The sequence below is a fragment of the Sorex araneus genome, chromosome 1 (genome assembly GCF_027595985.1).
Source record: "Sorex araneus isolate mSorAra2 chromosome 1, mSorAra2.pri, whole genome shotgun sequence".
NCBI classification, from domain to species: Eukaryota; Metazoa; Chordata; class Mammalia; order Eulipotyphla; family Soricidae; genus Sorex; species Sorex araneus.
This window is the reverse complement of record NC_073302.1, coordinates 36,349,411-36,374,383: the sequence shown is the minus strand read 5'-3', so window position 1 is coordinate 36,374,383 and position 24,973 is coordinate 36,349,411. Positions and strand designations below refer to the sequence as shown.

The window sequence follows — 24,973 nt, the reverse complement described above, 5'->3', positions numbered from 1 at the left end:
GTGATCTCGGGGCACTTCCAACGCTGGGCCTCCCTGATCTTCTGGGTCCTTCCAGCATCCCAGCCAGCCAGGGCTGGTGGCCAATGACAGGGCCCTTGGGAAACTGCTGGAGTTCACACCCGGTGTGCAGGCCTGGACACACAACTTCCTCCTACGCCATGTCTCTGCCCACCACCTAGTCTGATATTGTCTTTTTTTTTTTGCTTTTTGGGTCACACCCGGCGATGCACAGGGGTTACTCCTGGCTCTGCACTCAGGAATTACTCCTGGCGGTGCTCAGGGGATCATATGGGATGCTGGGAATCGAACCTGGGTTGGCCGCTTGCAAGGCAAACGCCCTACCCGCTGTGCTATTGCTCCAGTCCCCAAGTCTGATACTGTCATAAATGGCACCTGTATTGCTCTAGGAAAACGAGTGATGGAAGTGTTTGGGGCTCTTTTGGTTTGTTGGTTTCTGTGGTCCACAAATGATACTGGGGGTGGAGTGATAGCACGACAGGTAGGGCGTTTGCCTTGCACAAGGCCGACCCGGGTTTGATTCCCAGCATCCCATATGGTCCCCTGAGCACATCAGGAGTGATTCCTGAGTGCAGAGCCAGGAGTAACCCCTGAGCATCGCCACGTGTGACCCAAAAAGCAAAAACAAACAAAAACAAAAGAAAGCCAAATGATACTTCTACTTACTCCTGGTACTACACTTAGGAATGTGCTGGTAGTACTCGGGGGGCCATATGGGTTGGCAGGGATGAAACCCAGGCGGGCCACATGCAAGCCAAGCACCTTACTGGCTGTACCATTGCTCCTCCCTAGCATATGGGTTTTATCAGCCAAGATCAGCTTCTTGAGAGAAATGAGTCAACACTGGCCAGCAATGGTTCACACAGCAGTTCTTGGCACCCTGGGTTTATGGACCCTCTGTAGATGAGTCCAATCCAGGGTGCCCACCCATGCCACTCTGGGGAGCCAGGAGACCCACCTATGGATCCACCCTGCACTCCCAGTTCAACTTCAAAGGCTTATTTGTGCATCTCAAGAGAGATGCACAGACTGTCAGGAAAATACAGGGCCCGACAGTGCTGGGGCACCGTGAGTGGTGGGTCGGGGCAGAGGCCGAAGCAATGCCAAGGAGAGAATTCAGGCTCCTGCACGTGCAAGACCTGAGCTGTCTCCCCGGCCCCTCACACACACTTTGATCAAAGGAGTGACACTAACCAAGATCCAATATGAAGAGCAAGTATCTGAACTCACACTTAAAAAAATTTAAAAAATCATTAATCCCAGCATTGGTTCAACACAAAGAGGCCGAGCCAGAGAGAGATCAGGGGGCTGACCAGGCTTTGAGTGGGTTCATGTGGTCCTCAAGCACTGCTGGGAGCTACCCCTGGCACAGAGTCTGAAACAGTCCCTGACACCGCCAGGTATGACCACCGCCCTCCCCCAAGAAAAAGAACAAAAGGTGGGGTTCAATTCCTAGCATGTAAGCAAAAAAAAAAAAAAAAAAGTGGAGAGATGACATTGTGGAAAGCTGCTACTGATCCAGTGCACGTTATTCCCTGATAACCAGGTTTGTAGTTACATTCTAGATTTGGCAAAGGCTGACATGGGCACTGACACAAAACTCAAGAGTTGTCACAGGCTGCAAATACATGGAAACTCACACTTGCCATGTCTCTTGTGCTGCTTGACTTTCCCAGGGGCCAGCCATATCCCCTGACCTTAGTGTGAGCCACTAAGCTGCCCCGGTGTGAGGCCCCGGGAGGGAGGGCACTGGGCTGTTTCAAAAAGGGGCCTGGTGGCCCTCGCTGTCGTGGAAATGAGAGACGTGTGCCCTGTCCCTCTCCATGCCCACGGCAGGATATGTGCATGTGGCATTGCTCTGCTCCCCCCGCCCCCCCACCCCGCCCCGCCGCTCGTCCCAGACCCTTTGACCAGTGGTCTCTGCACCACGGACGGGACTCAGAGCTCAGGGGTGCACAGGGGGATTGGGGAGCAACTGGGAGAGAGGGACGCTCTGACCTCAGGGGATGTCTTTGTGGGCAGTCAAAACCGAGACTGAGTGAGGAGGACCCAAGTTCCCCAGAGTCTGGAGGGTAGGGTGGTGGCTGAGGGCAGCCCCTCCATCAGCCCCACTGGGCTTGTTCCCCAAGACAGGGGGTGAGTGAAAGCTGAGTCCCTGGGGACCCTACCAGCACCCCCACCCCCACCAGTTGACACCAGATGGTAGCAGCAAGGCACTTCAGAATTCAGAAAAATGGCCTTTTATTTTGAATCTTGATTTGGGGGTATATAGGGGAGGTGGACCGGTGGTGGTGGGAAGGCTGGGGCCACACCCAGCAGTGCTCAGGGCTTACTCCTGGCTCTGCACTCAGGTATCACTCCTGGCTGTGCTCGGGGCGCCATACAGGGTGCCAGGGATAGAACCTGGGCCGGCCACATGCAAGGCAAGCGCCTTACTCATTGTCCCATCACTCCGGCTCCTAAGACTTGATCTTTTTGCCGTGATTTTCTACCGAGTCTTCCATGATGGTGTCGTCTTCCTCCACGGTGACCAGGACCTTCTTGCCCACCAGGCTGAAGATGTCTTCAGGGGGGTAGCCTTTAGGCTCACCCACCTTCACGGTGAGCATGTCCAGGGTTAGAATGGTGCCTTCCGGAATTTTCACTTTGGCCACCACCGACTTGCCCAGCTGTGGACAGACCCAAAGACTCAGTGGCTGCCCCACACTGGTGGCTGGTGCCCGCTGCTCTTTTCCCCGAGGGCCCCGACCGGCCTGCACGAGGCGCCGTGGGACTGGGGGCAGGGCTGCTCTCCCCGCTGCCTGAGTGGCGAGGTCAGCCCACAGTTCGGGAGCGGGGGCGGGGGGGGGGTAGGAACTATGTGCTGATGAGCAGAGCAGAGGGCTAAGTCCAAATCCCTGCCAGCCAGGCACAAGCTGGCTCCAGATAAAGGGCGGTGAGAGTGTCTCTCGTCAGCCAGCTGCCCGGGGCTTTAACTCTCACTCCATCAAGGGTGGGACGACCGCTGCCATCTAATTTCAACAAGTGAGATGGTGTTCTGGGCCTGGGGAGGCTGAGAGGCCGAACATTTGTCACTGCTGGGCCTGAGCCGTGAGAGGCATGAATGGGGGAGACGAGGGCTCTGGGGTTGCTGAGTGTACGGCATATGGGGGCTCCCAGGAAGCGTGGGCGAGGGGCATGATCAGACCTGCAGCTCACGCTCAGCGTTCCTATCCATTCTTCGAAGCCATCTCCTACACCACTGCACGACTCCCTGTGGTTTCCAATGGAACCCCTCCCGTTTCCAATCCAGAGCCAGGACCCAATCGGTGCTGGGCCGGGCACCTCCCGCAGGCCACCCTTCCCTCGGGCAGCCCAAGGCGCCAACCCGATGAAGGGCTCGCTGCAGCGAGGACGCTTTCCGGCTCCCCTTTCCTCTCTTGGGTCATTTGTTCCTCATGCTTTCCTTAGGAGGAGGTGGGCTTGGGGGCCACACCTGGCCATGCTCAGGGTTTACTCCTGGCATGGCTCGGGGGACCCTATGGGGTGCTGGGGATCGAGTCAGTCTGCATGCAAGGCCAGTGCCCTGACGCCCTGCCCTGTCTCCCTGGCCCCCGCACTGGGCTCCTCCCCTGGTGAACTGGGTGCGCATCTTTCACTGGTGATCGGCTGCATAGAGGATGGGGACACACTAGAATAAAAGATGACAACACCGTCACTCATGCCAGGCGTCTAATCCTTGCCTCTAGAGGAAAGCTGACGAGGGGGCCACCTGCAGCCCACCAGCCCCGGGTGCCTGGCTCTCTGCCTCAGAGGCAAGACAGGTCCAGGCCCCTGTCTCCCAGCTCTTGCGGTCAGTGTGCGGCCGTTTTCCTTGGCCTCGCTGTCATCTGTCTTGAAGGTCAGTGCCACCAGTAATGATGCTAAGGAAGTGCCGGCCCCATCCTCCACCAACTATGGGCAGCCAACAGAACCTTCTAGAACCTTCCAGAACCTTTGCTGCTGCAGGGACGCCGCTGCATCACAGGACTTTCTCCCACTGTCTGATGGGATCCCCAAGCATCTCTCAAGTCTTCATTATTCCAGGGAACCCCAGATTCAGGCAGCCCTCACCTTCCTGCCGCCTCTCAAACGAGAAGACCCCGGCAAGCCATCGGCTTCGGGGACACGGCGGGAAACTGTCACCTGCTCCTCAGTGGCTAGAGAAACCATTAAGGCTCCCCCCAGACACAGCAGACTGGCACAGCGTTCTCTCCACTCCTGCCACACGCCTGGGCTCAGGTTGGTACTGGCTCTGCCTGCCAGGAGTCCTTGAGGAGTCCTCCCAGATTAGGTGCCCCCCACCCCCCACCCGCCCCCTGCAGGACTGGCGGAACCCACCTTCTCGTTGCAGGCCATCTCGCAGGGCAGCAGCTGCTTGGTCGGGGAGCCCAGGGCCCTCTCCACGAGGCGCACGGACCGCACCAGCTCCGCCAGCTCCCCGGGCTCCAGGGAGGCCGAGTGGTCACTGCCCTTCCAGGTCTTGTCCAGAGTCACGTGGCGCTCTAACACCTTGGCTCCCAGCGCCACGGCGGCCACCGAGATGGCGATGCCCGTCTCGTGCCCGGAGTACCCAATGGGGATGTCAGGGAAGAGCTTCTGATACTCCTTTAAAACGGGGGTGGGAGGGGGAGGGGGTGAAAGGAAGAGGTTCGAGGCTGTGTTCTGCGTGGGAGCCAGGCTCCCCTGTGGGACCGCAGGCAGTCCCCGGGTCCTCAGGCCGCTCTCCGCTGGGGGCTGGAGACGCCTGGAAAGCACTCGGCGCACTGCCCACACTGCCAGTGCTCCCCAGTAATGCCTGCTCTGAGGAATGTCCCATGGTGCCAGGAATCATCACTGAACTCCAACCAAAGGCGTAAACGCATCCAAACAGCCGTCGGTCACACTTAATTAGCCCGAGCTGTTGAAAATTATGCTCTGTGCAAATATTATCATCAATAATACAGACCGCTCGATCTCACCACAATCCTTTGGTGGAGAGGCTAAATAATTAACCAGCGATCTATAATTCACTGGGCGAAAGAGGGTCTTCTAAGCCTTGTGAGCCGTGCCGGGGAGCGTGGACAGAGTTTGGGGAGAGCAGTAAGCCCCAGACGGGGCTCATGGAGAGAACAGGACAGAGACTGGTTTTGGGGGTGTGATGACAAAAGGGTGTGCCGGCCGCAGGGCAGAGAAGTCGGCTGTGGAACCTGCTGGAATATGGGCTGGCACCGTCACTCTTGAGTGGGAGATGTGGGCCCTGGGAGGTGCAGTAGGGAAGGGGGACGAGGCTCCATAGAGAAAGAATTGGAGGAAGGATCTGGGGTCCCCACACAATTATTAATCACGGCAGTCTTGGGGCGGGGGGGGAGGTTATAGAGGAATTCACTTTTATTTTGTGTGTGTGTGTGTGTGTGTGTGTGTGTGTGTGTGTGTGTGTGTGTGTGAAGCAAGATGCATTTTATTGCAATTTATTTATAAAAATGAGGGGGAGGCAGGAATGTGATCATACAGCAGGTAGGGCATTTGCCTTGCACACGGCCAACCCAGGTTTGACCCCAGGAATCCCTTACCGGCTCCCAAACACCATCAGGAGTAACTCCTGTGCACAGAGCCAGGAGCAAACTCTGAGCATTGCTGATGTGGCCCAAACGCCAAAATAAACAAACAAAAGATGTTAGAGGGAGGAAAGGGAGAAATACATATTCAAGAGAGAGCACAGGCTTCTCCAGCGCAGAAACAGGCAAGCAAAGAAACATCGAGATCAGCACTGAGGTGCGTGTTCCAGGGAGGACACGGGCTCGAGGAGCGAGCCCAGACAAGTTTACTTCCTGTGTTCGATAATTTAGAGCTGCTTGAGCTTCTGAAAAATCATGTCTAATAAAAAGCATGCTTAATGGTTTTAAATAACATGATTTAGCGGTGAGCAGGCAACAGAGCAGAGGCTGCCAGAACTAAGAGGCAAAGTCTCGATTGAAAAGGCACGTGGGGGGCTGGAGTGATAGCACAGCAGGTAGGGCATTTGCCTTGCACATAGCCAACCCGGATTTGATTCCCAGCATCCCATATGGTCCCCTGAGCACTGCCAGGAGTAATTCCTGAGTGCAGAGCCAGGAGTAACCTCTGAGCATCGCTGGGTGTGACCCAAAAAGCAAAAAAAAAAAAAAAAAAGGCACGTAGGGCTGGGGAGACAGTTCAGTGGGAAGGGCATTTTTCCTGCATATGAACAACCTGGGTTTGATCCCCGGGGCAACCCCTAGGGTACCTCTAGCACCACCAGGAGTAATTTCTGTGTGTAGAGCCAGGAGTTAATTCAGGGCATAATTGGGAGTGCTCCTCCCAAACCAAAACAAATACAATCCTATATTCAGGGCTGGACAGACAGTACAGCGGGTAGGGCTCTTGCCTTGCCTGAGACCGACCTGTGTTCAATCCCCAGCATCCCATATGGTCCCCTGAGCCCTGCCAAGAGTGATCCCTGAGTGCAAAGCCAGGGTATGGTCCCCCAAACAAACAAACAAAACAAAAACAAAACAAAAAATGATCTTAAAAAAAAAACAGTGATTCCCTGAAACAAAGCCAGGAGAATTGCTGTGTCCCCAAAACCAAAACATACCAAAAAATAATAAAATTCGGGGCTGGAGCAATAGAACAGCGGGTAGGGCGTTTGACTTGCACGCAGCCGACCTGGGTTCGAATCCCAGCATCCCATATGGTCCCCTGAGCACCGCCAGGAATAATTCCTGAGTGCAGAGCCAGGAGTGACCCCTGTGCATTGCCGGGTGTGACCCAAAAAGCAAAAAAATAAAAAAATTTAAAATAATAATAATAATAAAGGGGCTGGAGTGATAGCACAGCGGGTAGGGCGTTTGCCTTGCATGTGACCGACCCGGGTTCAATCGCTGGCATCCCATATTGTCCCCCAAGCACCGCCAGGAGTAATTCCTGAGTGCAGAGCCAGGAGTAACCTCTGAGCATCGCTGGGTGTGACCCAAGAAGCAAAATAATAATAATAATAATAATAATAATAATAAAAATAATAAAATTCTGTGTTAAATATGAAAACTATATGGTAAAATGTACAAAAATCTACTTCCACTCACCCCTTTTGCTCTACCACTCACTCAGAATGGTAAAGTTTCTGATGTTTTGAAAATGGTATTTTGCAAAATTAAAAATGATTGATTGCCTTTTTGGTTTTGGTTTTGGGGCCGCACCAGTGGTGCTGAGGGCTTACTTGTGGCTCTGCGCAGGGATCACCTGGACCATATGCAATACCAGAGATCAAATTGGGGCTGCCTATATGCAAAGCACATGGCTCAACCCCTGTACTATGGCCTCCCGCCCCAGAAACCCCTGCCTCTATCTCCATATATATGTGTGTGTATATATATATGTATATGTATATCTATTCTCTATTTCTCCATATATATACACATATATATATATATTCTCTCCATATATGTATTCTCTCTATGCGTGTGTGCTATATGTGTGTGTGTGAGACAATGTATACAGGTAATTACTGTGGACTCCTTACTTTGTCCTGGGAGAAGTAAGAAGGACCGCAGACGTGTCCTTTATAAAGGCTCTCTGCAGCATGCTCCCTTAGCTACACAGCGGTTCTGGTTTGATACTGTGAGAGAGACTTTCCGGCCACATGCTCTGATTCAAAGCACATCGAAACTGGCTACAGTTCCGGTCAGGAAGCAGGTTGTATCCGGGCTGGACAAAGGTGAGAGGCCGTGCCCTGCGGCCGCATCCCACAGCCTCCCCGGTTCTCTAAGCATCACCAAGCTGGGGCAGCTCATGGCCCCCAAACCTGACCCACACTCAACCCCTGAGGGAGGAGCGCCCTGGGCGGCCAGCACCGTCCCGGCCACTCACCGAGATGACCCGCAGGTTGACGTCCTCCGGCGGGAGCGGGTAGGCGCTGGTGCACTGTAGGAAGCAGAAGTTGGGGTTCAGGGGCTTCACGATCTGGTAGACTTGCTTCATGGTGTCCATGGACTGCATGCCGCTGGAGATGACCATGGGGCGGCCTGCGGAGCCCAACCCCGCGCATCAGCACTGCCTGGGTGGGGGCTGACCCGGGCAGCTGAGCTGAGTGAGTGGCTCTCCAAAGAGGGCTTCAGGGGCTGGAGCGATAGCATAGCAGGGAGGGCATTTGCCTCACACTCGGCCAACCTGGGTTCGATTCCCAGCATCCCGTATGGTCCCCCGAGCACCACCAGGAGTAGTTCCTGAGTACAGAGCCAGGAGTAACCCGTGTGCATCGCTGGCTGTAATCCAAAAAAGCAAAAAAAAAAAAAAAACCCAACAGGGCTTCAGCCCAGTTGACGGGGGGTTGGGGGGAGGGGAGGGAGGGGCAGGCATTGGCCAGGGGCAGGGGACGCACAGTGTGTGGCTGTATCCCACACTGTGCGTCCCCATGGAGCCCACAGCTGCCGCCTCCTGGGACAAAAGCAGGAGGCATCACAGTCGATCGGTCAGAGGGGGCCTGCTTAGGGCGGGGGTCGCTGTGAGTCGCCGATGCCAGAGGCACCTTGTAAAACCACCTTACAAACTGGGGTGTGCGGGTTCTGGGTACTCCACTCCGCTGAGCCTCAATACTCCCAACAGAGCGAATAAGATCGTTGTTATAATATCATACAGAATGTTTCTCAAAACTCACAGCCTCCACAGAATCTGCGCCATACTCCTCTATGTGATTTATCTCACCTTTTTTTAAAGATGGTTCAGAGGGCCAGAATGCATGGTCTGCAGGTGCTGGGGGTGGAGGGGTCCACATTCCACCCCCGCCTCTGCGCTGAGCACCAGCAGGAGTGACCCCTGAGTACCTACTCCCAGTAAGGCTGGGTATGGCTCAAAAGCTGTAACAAAAAATCCTTAGAAGTTAGGCCAAAGAGATAGTCCAAGCAGGTAGGGCATTGGCCTTGCATGCGGCATACCCACATCTGATCCCCAGCATCTCATATAGCCCCCCACACCCGCACATGCCAGGAGTGTTTCTGAGTATAGAGCCAGGAGTAAGTTCTGAGCACCACTGCGTGTGGCCTCCAAACAAACAAAATTCTTTTTTTTTTTTTTTTTGCTTTTTGGGTCACACCCGGCAATGCACAGGGGTCACTCCGGGCTCTGCACTCAGGACTTACTCCTGGAGGTGCTCAGGGGACCCTATGGGATGCTGGGAATCAAACCCGGGTCGGCCTCATGCAAGGCAAACACCCTATCTGCTCTGTTATTGCTCCAGCCCCACAAACAGAATTCTTACAAGGTGCTGGGATGTTTGTAGCTGAGTGCCTAGCATGGACAAGGCCCTAAGTTCCATCCTTGACGCTCCCCCTACATTTTTTCCCCAAGCTTTTCAGCCACACCCAACTGTGCTCAGGGATCACCTCTGGAGGCACTCAGGGGACCACACATAGTGATGGGGATAGAACCCAGGTTAGCTGTGTGCCAGATGTCCCACCCACTCCAGCCCTACCAGAAAATCCTTATAAAACCATCTGATCCTTCACCTGTTTCCTTTTCAGTACCCGAGGAAGTATTTACACACTCAATGTATGCTGAATGGGAAAAGGTTCCTAAAGTCTGTTTTCATAAGACTCATTAGTTGCTACAGAAGTAAAAACGATTGAAGGTTTGGGTCCTCATCTGAGGGCAGAAATGCAGCACTCACCTTTCTTGGCCGTCTTTTCCAGATAAGGAAAATTGTTAGTGTCCCCAGATCCAACTTTGAAAAATGGAACGTTCAGTTCATGCAGGAACTCAACCGCCATCTACAGAAATCGAAGAAGAAACTCTTTCTCACCTTTGCTCAAGAACACAGCCCCTCCACAGACAAGCCCAAGGGGAGGCACTGGGACATCTTGAGGGGGCCAGAGTGATAGTACAGCAGGTGACGGAGCATCTGCCTTGTATGCAGCTGACCAGAGTTTGATCCACAGCATCCTACATACACAGTACCCTCCAAGTACTGCCAGAAGAAATTCCTACATGCAGAGCCAGGAACAACTCCTGAGCACTGCTAGGTGTGGTCCAAAATAATAAAAAAACTCTTGAAAGCAGATGGTCATCACGCCCAGATTCAGACGTCCTGTTGTTGGTGCCCACCTGTGCACTTGTGCGTGTTCGTGCAAAGACACCTGCTTGAGACGCAGACAGGAATGTGTATATACTTCCACAGGCCTGGGCCAGGGCGACAGCACAGTGGGGAGGATGCTCGCCTTGTTCTCGGCCCACCCGGATCCGATCCCCGACACCCCACATGGTCTCTGAGCCCTGCCAGGAGTGATCCCTGAGTGCAGAGCCAGGAGAAAGCCCTGAGCACTTCCAGGTGTGCTCCCCACTCCCCCCCCCCAAAAAAAAAATCAAAGAAATCACAGTCCAGGCCAGCCAGCCCTTCCTAAGGTACCAGCGCCACACAAAAACATCATGAGAAGATTTTATTTTATTTTTTTTTTGCTTTTTGGTCACACCCGGCGATGCTCAGGGCTTACTCCTAGCTCTACACTCAGGAATCACTCCTGGAAGTGCTCAGGGGACCACATGGGATGCCGGGGATCAGCCCTGGGTCAGCTGTGTGCAAGGCAAACGCCCTCCCTGCTGGACTATTGCTCCGGCCCCTCGAGCTCATCTTGACCCAGAAATACAGGCAGTGAGAAAAGGAACATGGTCCCCGGTGCCTGACCCTGTACCCGGGGCCAGCCTCAGGCCTTGCCCTGAGCAGACACAGAGCGCAGCACAGCCAGCCCGACACCACGACCACACAGGACCCACAAGCCAAGCCCTGTCAGTCCCCAGCAGGTTGCCCACAGGAAAAAAGCAAACCTCAGTTCCTCTTTGAGGGGACCCTCAGGGGCCCTCTTCCCCTTAGCCAGGACTCACGGGCTCCCCTCAGGATACTGGCCCATGACAGCCAATCATAGCGGAAGGAATGGAGGGTGTGGCAGATATGTAAGAGTAAATCTTGGGGGACCCGAATGATAACACAGTGGGTCGGGCAGGTGCCTTGCATGAGGCTGGCCCAGGTTCACTCCCTGGAATCCCATATGGGTTGCCTCCCGCCTCACAGGAGTGACCCCTGGGCACAGAGCCCAGAGTGGCCCCAAACAAAGCAAAACAAAAGAATGAGACCGTGGAGCGGGAGCAACAGTACCTGTGGGGCACTTGTCCTACACACAGCCAGCCCGGGTTCAGTCCTCAGCACCCCACGTGGTTCTGAGCCCTCCAGAAGTGATCACTGAGCGCAGAGCCGGGAGTAAGCCCTGAGCACAACAGGTGTGGTCCAAAAGCCAGAAGGAAAAAAAAAATGAAATGTTTGCTGGGGTTGGAGTGATAGCAAAGCACCTAGGGCGTTTGCCTTGCATGCGACCAACCCGGGTTCGATTCCCAGCATGGGAATTCCCACATGGTCCCCCGAGCAGAGTTAACCCCTGTGCATCACCAGGTATGACCCCCCCCCCCAAAAAAAAAGAGAGAGAAATGTTTGCTGTCGAATTATAAAAACTCCCAAACCTTTCACTCTATTCATTTATTTTGTGGTGCCAGGGATGAAACTCAGGGCCTCACATGTTCAAAACATGTGAAAATTGCAAAGTGACACGCTGGGCGCCCCGTAGGGACAGCTCAGTGGCCGTGGGGGGGCCTGGATCCGAGTGGAAGGTGGGAGTTTAACCTCAGGTGAGTGATAGCACAATGGGTAGGGTGTTTGCCCTGCATGCAGCCGAGCCGGGTTTGATTCCTCTGCCCCTCTCAGAGAGCCCGGCAAGCTACCGAGAGTATCCCGCCCTCACAGAAGAGCCTGGCAAGCTCCCTATGGTGTATTGGATATGGCAAAAACAGTAACAAGTCTCACAATGGAGACGTTACTGGTGCCCGCTGGAGCAAATTGACGAACAATGGATGACAGTGCTACAGTACTGCCACGCCAGCTGCCCCCTGGCAATTCAGCTGTCTTTGACTCCCGCACTGCAGCCAGGATTGGGTGAGCACCACAGCTGAGAGGGGCGTGGCCCCTGAAGAAGGCCTGCAAGCACCCCATCCCAGTGGGACCACGGAGAGCGCCTGCATGAGAATGCAGCGACACACCACCCCCACGTGCACTGCGGCCAACCGTGGGAGCCTCGGGGCCCAACGCACTGCCCTGGCGAGCCTCACACACATGGCGGCAACGGTGCAGGGGAAGGAGGGGGAAATTATCAAAGTAAAGATTATACAAGAAGGGATGGGCAGGGGATGCAGCTTAACGTCAGCGCACTGGCCTTGCAAATGTGAAGTCCTGGGGTCAATTCCCGACATCACTCGTGAGCGAGCGCACGCACGCACGCGCACATGCACACACACTCGTATGATCAGAAGTGGATAGAACTGAGCTCATGAAATACCAATTATTTCAGAAATAAGTCTGAAGACCAGATAAGCTCGGGCAGTCTCCTCCCAATAAACTCTGCGCAGGAGCCTCTCGGGGCTCTAATGAGATGCAAACTCTGATTCCGTCAGTGCCCGAGAGTCTGTACTCGGTAAATCCGTCCCAGAATCACCTCCTGAGTAGCTACCAGGCCAGGCCTGAAACTCCAGCAGGCGGGGTGCAAAGGAAAAGGATGGAAAGACCCTTTTGTCTGCTGCCTCGAAATCAACTTGCTTCTGGGGCTGGACAATAGTGCAGGGGGTAAGGCACTTGCCTTGCATGTGGCCAACCCGGGTTCAGTCCCTGGCACCCCCCCCCCCACCCCATAGTGCCCTGAGCCGGACAGGAGTGATTCCTGAAAGCAGAGTGACAAGAAAGCACTGAGCATGAGGGGTCCGGGGGGGATAGGGCATGGCTCCCCCTAAACAAATCAGCCTGTGGGGCCGGAGCGATAGCACAGCGGGTAGGGTGTTTGCCTTGCACGAGGCCGACCTGGGTTCGATCCCCAGCATCCCATATGGTCCCCCGAGCACCGCCAGGAGTAATTGCTGAGTGCAAAGCCAGGAGTAACCTCTGAGCATCGCTGGGTGTGACCCAAAAAGCAAAAAAAAAGAAAAAAAAATCAGCCTGCTTCTGCTTGAAGGTCCCTGTGTTGCCCACAGGCCAGGCGAGAAGTCACTCCAGTCAAGTGGCTGCACTCAGAATGGCCTCCCTCGTGGCCAACCCTAAAGACTGGCCTGAGAGCAGCTTTCTAGGCTGCGGAGGGCAGCTCGCATCCCTGCTGGGACGGGAAAGGCACAGGCTTCCCATGTCCTCCTGGTGAACCAGCCCCACCTTGTGGCCACCCAGACAACTGCCATCTGGATGCAGCTACAGAAGAATCCAGATCCTTCCATCCTGGGCGGGAGCACCAGGATAGTGGGTAAGGTCACTTGTCTGTGCACCTGGCTGACCCCCAGCACCACACATGGTCCCCCGAGGCCTGCCAGGAGTAAACTCTGAGCTCCCCTGAGTGTGTGTGGAGAAAAAAAAAAGACAAGGGGCTGGAGCAATAGTACAGCAGGGGAGGGCATTTGCCTGGCACACAGCCAACCCGGGTTCAATCCCCGGCATTCTATATGGTTCCCCGAGCACTGCCAGGAGTAACCCCTGAGTATCGCCGAGTGTGACCCCCCAAAAAAAAAAAAAAGACAAAATCATGCCACTTGCTGCAAACTGGATGGAACTGGAGGGCTTTGCGATCAATGCAGTTGAGCCAGAGGGAGGGTAAACGCTACATGCTTCCACTCATGCCATCTCTCTGACAGTCACGGGACTGGAAGGTTTCCAATGATAATAACCCCCTGGTCCCAGATTACAGAACTGCGAATGCCAAGTTGAGGGGTAGAGCGTTGGTAGAAACAATAACGGGAAGTAATCGAAGGGCACTGATGGAGGATCTTGGGTGCTCTGGTGAGGGGGAGGGGATGGGGAGCATTAACATTATGGCAAACACCTGACCCAAACTATAATAATTTTTTTTTTAAGTTTGCCAAGTGAGGAGGGGTTTGGGGTGGGAAGGGACGTTGAGACACTGGCGGTGTGTGTGGTATCGGAACATTGTGCAACTGAAATTATTATTGACAGAGCTGCAGGCAGAGGACAGGTCAGGCCCTGGCAATGTGGATCAAAAGAAAAAAGAAGAAAAATCACCATGTCTCCAAGCCAAAGCAGCCCGAAGGTGTGCACGGAGGTCTGTGAAACACAGAAACCCACTGAGAACGCCAGAGACCCTTTGAGGGGCAGAAGTACCACCCTGGGCATTGGCTGCACCGAGAAGCTTCTGCAGGCACCAACAGCAGGTTAAGGCGCTTGCCTTGCATATGGCTGACCTGTGTTCCATCCCTGGCCCCACCAGGAATGATCCCTGAGCACAGAGCTAGGAGCAAGCCCTAAGCACTGCCGGGTGTGGCTCCTTCCCTTTCCCCACCCAAGAAAGGCCACACTGAAGACATCAAAGACCCTTGACAGTTCCACACTCTCCTCCTTGATAACTTTATTAATAGAGAGCCCAAGGAGGGAGGGGGGCTACAGCACGCCACACGGCAGCAGCAAACGCAGGCATCCCCCTTTAGGGGCTCATCCACACCTCAGCTTAGGCTGGGACACCCTCTGCTAGGGGGGATCCACCTGCACCCCTGCTGCTCCCCTAGAGACATGTACTTCCAATGCCCCCCTTGAGCGTGTCTCGTCCCCTTTCCCTCTGTCTTTCCTGCTTTGGTTTGGGTTTGGAGCCACACCTGGCAGTGCTCAGAGATCACTCCTGGTGGGCTACAGAGACCCAGGTACGGAATCAAGTCAGACACGTGCAGGGCAAGCGCCCTCCCAGCTGTGTGGCTTCACGATTCACCTCCTTCCTGCAAGTCTCTGCTGCGAGGGCAGGCGAACCGAGCCCTCATCACCCGGGCGGAGGCGAGGAAGGACTGACCTGCCTGCCCTGCAGAGAGCAATCCCCTCGCTCACCCTGAACTCCTGCGCTGCGTGCAGAGGTGCTCGTGGCAGACTTCAGCAGCCCCAAACTCCCCGTGCCTCTCCACGGGTGGGTCTCCGTCACCTGCAGCAATCCAGGAGACAGCCAGGAGGTGGCTGACCTGCACCCAAGAGAACGACTTCCTTTAGGTGCCCCTTCTCCCACACCCCCAGCCCTAACAACAGTCTCCTAATTCAGGCTGCCCTGTTTTTTGTGTTGCGTTCATTAGAGTATATGCTTCCCACCCACCTCCCCCCTTTGCGTTAGGCTCTCAGCTCGTTGGGAACAGGACCCTCATGCCAGATTCTCCTTTGAGGAAGGAGCATCAGGAGACCTGAGAACACTGAGTTTGAGCATTCTGTAAGGAAAGGTGAAGGTGGGGCTGGAGCGATAGCACAGCGGGTAGGGCGTTTGCCTTGCACGCGGCCGACCCGGGTTCGATTCCCAGCATCCCATATGGTCCCCTGAGCACTGCCAGGAGTAACCCCTGAGCATCGCCGGGTGTGACCCAAAAAGAAAAAAAAAAAAGGTGAAGGTGTCTGAGGGATAGGTTTGGAAAGTTGGGAGTTCTACTCTGAGCCTGGAGTGAAAACAAGGTGCTCCAAAGCGTCAGCGTAAATGTGAAAGCAGGTGAGGCACCCCTGACTGAGAGGACCACATGTGAAGGAAAAGGTCTGTGGCTCCACCCTGTGGGGGAACCGGGCAGCCGGCACAGGATCCCGGAGACAGAGACTCACCTGGAACCCGGCAGGAAGTGGTCACATAGAATCATAACGCGTGCAGAAAAAATTGGGGGTGGGGACTGAAAAGCGTGTTCTGGAAAGAAAATAACAACAAAGAAACTGTGCCCCGCATCCATGTCGAGGGGAGGAGAGAGAAACAATGGCAAGTACTGAGACTGGTTCCTTTGCGCCCCCAGGGAAGGACCTCGAGCTTCGAGGAGGAGGTGGAGAGACAGTACAGTGGGTAAGGCACTTGCCTTGCACCCCACTGACCTGGGTTCAAACCACTGCACCAGACACGATCCCTTGAGCACCACCAGAATTGATCCCTGAGCACAGCTGGAGTTGGCCCCAAACCTCATTTTTTAAAAAAATTGTTTTAAGCACCTATTATATCACAGTAGTGAATCATAAACATAAGGTGTTGAAGACTCCGTGGACCAACCTGGATGTTGAGCCTGTTTTTGCAGCTTGCCTTGGACAAAGGTGCTGCAGTGGGAGTGTCTCTGATGATGGCGTTTGGAAGTCGGAGGTCAGGGTCTTTTTTTTTTTTTTTCTTTTTGGGTCACATCCGGAGATGTGCTCAGGGGTTACTCCTGGCTCTTACTCCTGGCTCTGCACTCAGGAATTATTCCTGGCAGTGATCAGGGGACCATATGGGATGCCAGAGATCGAACCCGGGGTTGGCCTTGTGCAAGGCAAACGCACTCCCCGCTGTGCTATGGTTCCAGCCTGATTGGTCTTATTCCACCCTCACAGCTGGAGTGGAGCGCATCCCCACTCACTAACGCCAGAGTGACAGCCTTCACATGATGGGCTCTCCGAGAGGGACGGAGAAATCAAACCTGGGTCGGCCGCGTGCAAGGCAAACACCCTACCCGATGTGCTATAGCTTAATTCCTGTGATAGCTGATGAGAAATGAGCCCAAAATTACATTGTAAAAAGAAGATACAAGGACATTACAATGGTCCGCTAGAAAATGTCTACTTGACAAAAAAAGAGTATAGTAATAGAGGAAGAAAAGAGAAAAGAACAAAAGACAATGAACACGACTAGCAAAAACAGTAGATGTACACCTTCTCTTCCCATCCACATTAGATGTAACGGAAATGAATGAAACACTCCAACTGGCAGGCAGAGTCGTGCTAGGCTCGGAGTGGTTGGGCAGACCTATTGGTTTTTAAAATTTAATTTATTATTATTTATTTATTTATTTTGCTGTGCTGGGGAAGGAACTCAGGCCTCCTGCATTCAAGGCATATGCTTTTTAGCTCTGAGCCATATCCCCGGCTGGTGTCTTGAAATCTTATTTTGGGGTTATAAATTTGTTTGTTCGTTTTTTGGCTTAGACCTGGTGTTGTTCAGGGCCACCCGTGGCTCTGTGCTCAAGGCTTACTCCAGGCAGTGCTGTGGGCGCCACACGTGGTGCTGGGGACAGACTTGCCTCCCCCACCCACAGTAGGTACTGTGGTCCTTTGGGCCACCTCTGTGGCTTCAGCAACCTGGTTTTGAGTTTCAGAGCCATGTGTGTCAAAGGAAGAAAGATCCATCAACACAAAAACCAAAGTAGGTTGGAAGTACAAGAACAGAAAAAGTCCACTGTTGGATAACACTGGGTTGTCCTTGCTCCTCCCGCAGGGAGCTTAGGTTTATTGAGTTACTCCCACCACAGTGCTCCTGAGGCACACCCAACTCCATCAAGCACTAACCATCTTATATTGCTTTTCTCTTTCCTTTCTGTCACTTGCGTGGTTTAGCAATGTCCTTTCGTACATTTAAGAAGATGTTAATAAAAAACAACACGAGTGACCCCAGAGGGGCTGGAGACACAGGGCTTAAGGCACTGACTTGCACATGCCCAATCCTGCCACAATCCCCTGCACCACATATGTGAGAGATCGCTGCACTCAGAGTGATCACGGTAGGGAGCTTGCCTTGCATGCAGCTGACCCAAGTTTGAGCCCCAGCATCCCATATGGTCCCCCATGTGCCACTAGGAGTGATTCCTTGAGTGCAGAGCCAGGAGTAACCCCTGGATGTGAAAAAAAGAACAAACAAAAAAATCCCAACACACACACACACACACACACACACACACACACACACACACAAGAATGACCCCCTGAGCAGTGAGCCCTGCTGGGTGTGCCCCACCCCTCCCCCGGAAAAAAAAAATACAAAGGAAGGAAGGAAGGAAGAAGGAAGGAAGGAAGGAAGATATGAAGAAAAGAAGGGAGGGAGGGAGAGAGGGAGAAAGAGAAAGAAGGCAGGGGCTGAAGTAATAGCACAGTGGGCAGGGCGTTTGCCTTGCATGCGGCCGACCTGAGTTCAATCCCGGCATCCCATAGGGTCCCCTGAGCACCACCAGGAGTAATTCCTGAGTGCAGAGCCAGGAGTAACCCTTGTGCTTCGCCAGGTGTGACCCAAAAAGCAAAAAATAAATAAATAAATAGAGAAAAATGGCAGTGCTTGGGGGTCACCAGGGCTATACCTAGTGTGCTGGGGGCTGGGATGGCCCCCCTGTGGAGACTGTACTCGGGCTGTGCCTGCGAAGCATGCACTTGTCACCTGAGCCACCTTCTGGCTCGGCAACCAGGACGTGCCCGTGGGCAGGGCACTGAGCAGATGCCCGGAGTCTTGGCACCAGCTGGACTCTTCCAGGATATAAGCACAGGTATCCTGGTTGCCACCCCACCCCTCGGTCACTCGCACTCAGCACAGGGCTCCTGTGAGAACCAAGGGCTGCTGCCCACCCTCCTCCCGGAAACCTCCTCTCTGCAACCCCCTCCCCCGGCCCCAGTCTGCGCTTACCTGGTTAATGCTGCAGGGAGGGGCCGAAGAGCTAGGACCGGGGTGAAGGTGAAGAGCTGACACAAGGTGAAGGCACCTTGCCTTCGAATGGAATGCTGCCCCCAGCACCACACAGTCCCTCAAGCACCACGAGGAGGCCCAAGGACAGTGCCAGGGGTACCCCGAGCCCTGGAGCACTGCCAGGTGTGACCCAACTCTTCACCTCACTCCAGATAAAAAAAGAAAAAAGAAAGGCTCTGGGCAAGTCTTAGGTCCAGAAAATACACAAACGTTTCCAGGGAGCAAGGGCCGGCGCCCGGACTGCCACACGAAAGCCACCAGGGGGCCACGGGCGGGCCGTCCCTGAGGCGGGAGGAAGCAGCGGCCGCAGAGGGAGGGGAGGGCTCACCTCGTCCATGCCCGAGGCGGTGAAGAAGATGCCCACCTCCTGGGCGTAGCTCTGCAGCTCCTTGTACTGGGCGTGGCTGAACTCCAGGTGCCGCTTGTGCTCCCCGTAGGTCTTGCCCCAGGAGTGCTTGGACGTGTAGGGCCGCTCCAGGGCCTTCCGGTTGAACTTGTGCTCCAGCTCACTCTTCTGAAACTTGGCACAGTCGGCGCCGCACTCCTGCAACACGGGGCGGGAGAGAAATGGGGTGGGGTGGGGGGCACAGCAGTGAGCGTGTCTCTCTGAAGACGCCGACGGGCAGGGGAAGTGTGAAGAACCGCCGAAGAAGAAAGAGGGAGAGCAGGAGAAGCAAGGGGGTCTTAAAGGGAAAAATGGTTTGGGGATGTGGGGGGGGCAGGGCTGGGGGATGCTGTCCCTCTGTTCTACCCTTTCAAGACGCAAAACAAAAAGGCCAGGCCAGGGTCGGGCCCCGGGTTTGAGCCCCACCAAAATCAATCACGGTCATCATCACTGTCATCGATTTGCTCGAGCGGGCACCAATAACGTCTCCATTGTGAGACTTGTTGTTACTGTTTTTGGCATATTGAATATGCCACAGGTACCTTGCCAGGCTCTGCCGTGCAGGCGCAATATTCTCAGTAGCTGCCAGGCTCAGTGAGAGGGGCAGAGGAATCGAACCTGGGTCATCTGCGTGCAAGGCAAATGCCCTACCTGCTGCACTATTGCTCCAGCCCAGCAAAATCAATACATTAAATAATATTTTTACATGGGCTGGGGCAATAGCACAGCGGGTAGGGATCAGGGGACTATATGGATGGCAGAGCCCTTATATGGTGCTTTTCGACAGGCACCATGAAGAGGTCCTGGGGCAAAAAGCAAAACTCCGAGAGCTCTGGACTTGGGTATGATGTGCCAGCGTTTTCCTGACTGCTGTGAGCCGCTCAGAAGAAACCTACCTCACCTACCCTTGTGGCCACGCAGGCATTCAATGAGATGGTGCATTTTAAAGCCACTCCATGCAGCACTTGAGAAAACAGCAAGCACTCAAAAATTGTTAGCAGGGGGGCTGGAGAGATAGCACAGCGGGTAGGGTGTTTGCCTTGCACGCGGCTGACCCGGGTTCAAATCCCAGCATCCCATATGGTCCCCTGAGCACAGCCAGGGGTAATTCCTGAGTGCAGAGCCAGGAGTAACCCCTGTGCATCGCCAGGTGTGACCCAAAAAGCAAAAAAAAAAAAAAAAAATTGTTAGCAGGGGCCGGAGCGATAGTACAGAGGATAGAGCCTTACATGAGGCTGACCCGGGTTCGATCCCTGGCCTCCCACATGGTCCCCAGCATTGCCAGGAGTGATTCCTGTGTGCAGAGTGAGGAATAAGCCCTGAGCATCACTGGGTGTGACCCAAAAAGCAAAAAAAAAAAAAAAAAAATTAAAAAGTTAGTAATTGGTATCACTCCTTAAAATGGGTCACCCCCCCGCCCAGTGGGGCTTGGTGGTGGCAGGGGAGAGTTGGGACATCAAGGTTACGTGTGGCAGTGGCGGGGCAGAGAGAACACGGTATCTATCAAGGAATGAACTTAGGGTCTTGAGAATACAAGGCATGTGCTCTTCCACTCTCTCCCAGTAATCGTGACTCTGGTGGGTCAATTCAGGGGTAGAGGGTCCCTAAGAGGTGCTCAGGAGGCCTGGGGATCCTTCCTGGGGACAATCAGTCAACAGGCAATTCACTGCCAGGGTGTGAGGATGCAGTGCTTCTTGGGCCTTGTGGGTCCAGAACTAACCTGGGCCACTCTAGTGGGGGGACTCCAAGGGGGTCTCCAAGGCCACATTCAGCAGTTACAGGGCCTCCAGGGCTTAACTGGTGAGATTCTGGGGACCATGTGGTACCAATGACCAAATCGGGATCTCAGAGCACTGAGCACCACTAAGAATTACTCCTGGCTCAGGAATAGTCACTGAGTACTGCCAAACCCAACCCCCTATCCCAAAAAAAACATTATTTTCATGATTCAGTATCAATGTCACTGTCATCCTGTTGCTCATTGATTTGCTCGAGCGGGCACCAGTAACAACTCCTTTTTGAGACTTGTTGTTACTGTTTTTTTTGGTTTTTGTTTTTTTGTTTTTGGGTCATACCCGGCAATGCACAGAGGTTACTCCTGGCTCTGCACTCAGGAATCACCCCTGGTGGTGCCCAGGGGACCATATGGGATGCTGGGAATTGAACCCGGGTCGGCCGCACGCAAGGAAAAACGCCCTACCCACTGTGCTATTGCTCCAGCCCCTGTTGTTACTGTTTTTGGCATATTGAATACGCCACGGGTAGCTTGTCAGGCTCTGCCGTGCGGGCGGGATACTCTCGGTAGCTTGCAAGGCTCTCCGAGAGGAACGGAGGAATCAAACTCAGGTAGGCCACGTGCAAGGCAAATGCCCTACCCACTGTGCCCTTCACAAATCCAGTTCATCCAAAAATAAGTAAGAAAAAAACCAATTTCGTGTAATGGAGTTGGAGAAACAGCACTAACAGGGAAAGAAAGAAAAACATGGAATGAGCAATCACCAAACAATATCAAGGCACAGGTTTTGTGCTGGGATCTGGGGGTGACATGAAGAACATAATTACCCCCATCTTAGGGGCTCACAGTTTAACAGAGAGATCATGACAATGTAGTTCTATGGGAAGTTACTGGAGCCTAGAGCTTATGGGGTGGGGATGGGGATGGGGGTTAGCCCCAAGTAGACCTGAGCAGGGGTGATTTATCAAAAGCAGGAAGAAGAATATTCATCCACATCTAATCACTAATAGCTAACATTAACTGAATCTGAGGTGTTGCATGTCAGGCAGAAGTAAATCTGATCAATCAATCAATCAATCAATCAATCACCAGAAGGGGGGTGAAGGAGGCTGGGTTAAGAACTTTAAAATTAGAGTGATTTCAGGGGTGGGAGTGATCCGACAGTGGTTAGGGTACCTGCCTTGCATGCAGCCCACCCAGGTTCCATCCCTGCATCCCATACGGTCCCCCAGCACCGTGAGGACTAATTCCTGAGTGTATAGCCAGGTGTAACCCCTGAACGCTGCCAAAAACCAAAGAAAGGAAAAGTGATTTAACTGGATCCTCACAATTTGATGAAACAGGAACTACAATTATTAAGCTTAGTCTTCAAATGAGGAAACGAGGCTCACAGAGACTCAGTAGCCCAGGCCATGTTCACACAGCTGGTAAGCAGGAGGAGGGATTTGCATTCCTCGAATTCTGGCATTTTCATCATTTCCTACTCCAAACACAAGGAATATAACCTGTCACACGGAGTTCCAAGCGCTTCCGGCAATACCTGGAAATAAGTCCAGGTCGTCACTGGAAGACGTCAGGGATGTAAAAAGCATTAAGTAGGGCCAGGTCATTAGGATAAGTTTATGCTAAAGGGTTTCCACTCTATTCCACGGGCAGCAGGGAGCCACGAAGGGGTTGGGCAGAAGGAGATCCGATCAATCAATCAATCAATCAATCAATCAATCGCCAGGAGGGGACGAAGGAGGTTGGGTTAAGAGGCAGTTTGGGATCATGCCAAAAGTCAGGGGGGTGGCGGTGCGAAGATGAGATTCCTTAGGATTCAGGAAAGAATGTGGCAAGTGGGACGCCCGAGTGAATGGGGGGAAAGCGCGCGCGGAGGAAGGTGGCTCCGCCCCGAGGCCCATACGAGGCCCCGCCGGCCCCGCCCATCCCGCTTTACTGGCCCTGTCCCTAGACGAGGCCCCGCCCACCCAACGGTCCTCCAGGCTCCGCCCACACGAGATGCCACGCCCACTTAGCATTTCCAGGCCCGCCCCCATGAGAGGCCACGCCCACTCCGCTTTGGGCCCCGCCCCAGAGTGGCCCTTTCCCCGCACCCTTCCACCACCACCCACAGGCACCCCGGGGCGCTCCAGCCTTCTTCCGTTTCCAGCACTCTCCTCTCACCTTGGCCATGCGGATCATGCGCTTGGCCACGTCCAGATCGCCCTGGTGGTTCTGGCCGATCTCGGCGATGATGAAGCACGGGTGCCGCCCGCCCACCCAGCGCCCGGGACACAGCTCCAGTTCTAACGGCATCGTGGCGGCTCGCGCTCCGGCTCTGCAGCGTCTGACTCGGCTCCCCCGCCCGCCGCCGCCACCTCTGCCCCGGGGGCCCGCAGCGCCGCGACACTCACACGCCGGCCCCGCCACGTCACCCGGCCGCGCAGCCAATCCGCGCGCCGCGCCTCGCTCTCGCCAGCCAATGGGAGCAGGGGGCGGAGTCTCCGCGGGGCGCCCGGAGACGGACCGGGAAGCGGATCCTACGGAGCTGGGCGCGGGCTGGGGCCGCGGCGTCCGCGCGCCGGGGGCTCTTCGGGTCCCCGAGAGCACACCTGCTTGCCAACGTCCGGAAGGAGGCAGACAGGTGGCAGCCGTGGCAGGGGGAGCGGCAGGAGAAACTGGTCCTACGGGGACTTCAAGCCTAGCCGGCAGCAACCCGGGATCCAGAAGACTGCGTTCCTCAGAGTTTCCTTTATCTCCCCAACCGGGAAGTATAAGATCCGGGAGGTGGTGTGTAGAAAAACCCGACACAGTAGCTGGCTTTGTGGGAAGCTTTCAGTAAGCGGTAGCTTTCCAACTGTTAAAGAAAAGAAAAGATAGAAAGAAAAGTAAAGAGGTTTCTGGGCTACAGAGAATGCAGCGAGTTAACGCATTTGCTTTGCTTATGCCCTACCCGGATTCAATCCCCAGCACCCCATATAGTTCCCTGAGCACTGCCAGGAGTGATCACCGAGCGCAGAGCCAAGAGTGATCACAGATCCAGGACTTAGCACTGGTGGGTATGCCCCCAAAACAAGCATAAAAAGTTCCACTAACTTGTTCAATGCCATCCAGAAAGCCCTGGATGATTAGAAGGCCCTCTCCCTCCCCCCCCCCCCCCCCCACACACACACACTGCCTCTCTTCGGTGCTTGCACACAAAATTGAGAAGCAACAGTTTGAAGGGGGGAGAGCAAAATAAAATCACTTTTCCGGCAGATCATTCAGAATTGTCAACCAAGTACCAACAACAGAGAGGAGGAAGATAGAAGGGTCGGTTTGGGGCGTGTTGGCATAAACAGCAGGTGAAGCTGCTTCTGGGACAAGGAGGCAGGTCTGAAGCTGAGAGCAAGAGGTCATCTGCGAGTGGAAAAGGTGGAGGACACCCCACCTCCCGGAACTTCTCTGAAAGCCCCTGCAGCCACTCCCACATCTCACCACCCTGGCCATGTAAGGTCATCTACCAGGCCTGATCTAGAGACTCCTAAATAAATGTCAAAAGAGATCAAAAAGCCACAAAAATTTTCCCCACACCTGGTCCTTCCAGAGACCTCTGGGGCGATTCTGGGATGGGGTGGGCCAAGTTCCCGCCCTACCCAAAGAGTCCTGGCAGCCACCTTCGTACCCCAACATTCATGCCTGCTGCCAGAATGCCCAGTTAAATATTCTGGATTTTCTGGAGCGACATCTCCAAACTCTATAATACTGACATCCCAGTAGGAGCACACCAGATTGCATGGGAATGTAACCCAGAAGCTGACCAAGGGGCTGGAGTGATAACACAGCGGGTAGGGCGTTTGCTTTGCACGCCGCTGACCCAGGTTCGATTCTCAGCATCCCATATGGTCCCCTGAGCACTGCCAGCAGTAATTCCTGAGTGCATGAGCCAGGAGTAATCCCTGTGCATCTCCAGGTGTGACCCAAAAAGAAAAAAAAAAAACACAGAAGCCGACCAATCTTGACCAGTGAAAACATTAACACAGAAGACTTGATCTGCAACAACATCTTGGTGAACCCTCAGACAACAACCTGACTGTCCTCGTTGTGAGATACAACAATTTTCACAAATTTTCTTTTACTGAAGTATTTTTTTTGATCATTTCACTAGCTGTTTAGTAGTTACAAGCAATATAAAATAAATGACTGTGGCCCTGCTCTGGGGGGGGCAGGCTTGAGGGGTGGCTGGGAAAGTGGAGACAGTGGTGGAGGGAAGGTGACAAGCTTGTGGGGTTGGGGTTGGAATATTGAATGCCTGTAACAAACTGCATCATGAACAACTCTAAATCACAGTGTGTAAAAACT

At 54.1% G+C, this 24,973-nt stretch overlaps 1 protein-coding gene across 1 annotated transcript; it reads right to left on the bottom strand.

Moving 5' to 3' along the window:
- Positions 1-2,242: 2,242 nt before the first annotated feature.
- On the bottom strand, positions 2,243-23,046 carry NANS (N-acetylneuraminate synthase). The gene is made up of 6 exons (XM_004600254.2): positions 22,817-23,046; positions 18,859-19,074; positions 9,698-9,797; positions 7,903-8,057; positions 4,378-4,644; positions 2,243-2,687 (listed from the first exon to the last, which is right to left on the bottom strand). The coding sequence occupies exons 1-6, from the start codon at positions 22,946-22,948 to the stop codon at positions 2,478-2,480; spliced, it is 1,080 nt and encodes a 359-aa protein (XP_004600311.1). The 5' UTR covers positions 22,949-23,046; the 3' UTR covers positions 2,243-2,477.
- Positions 23,047-24,973: the final 1,927 nt, after the last annotated feature.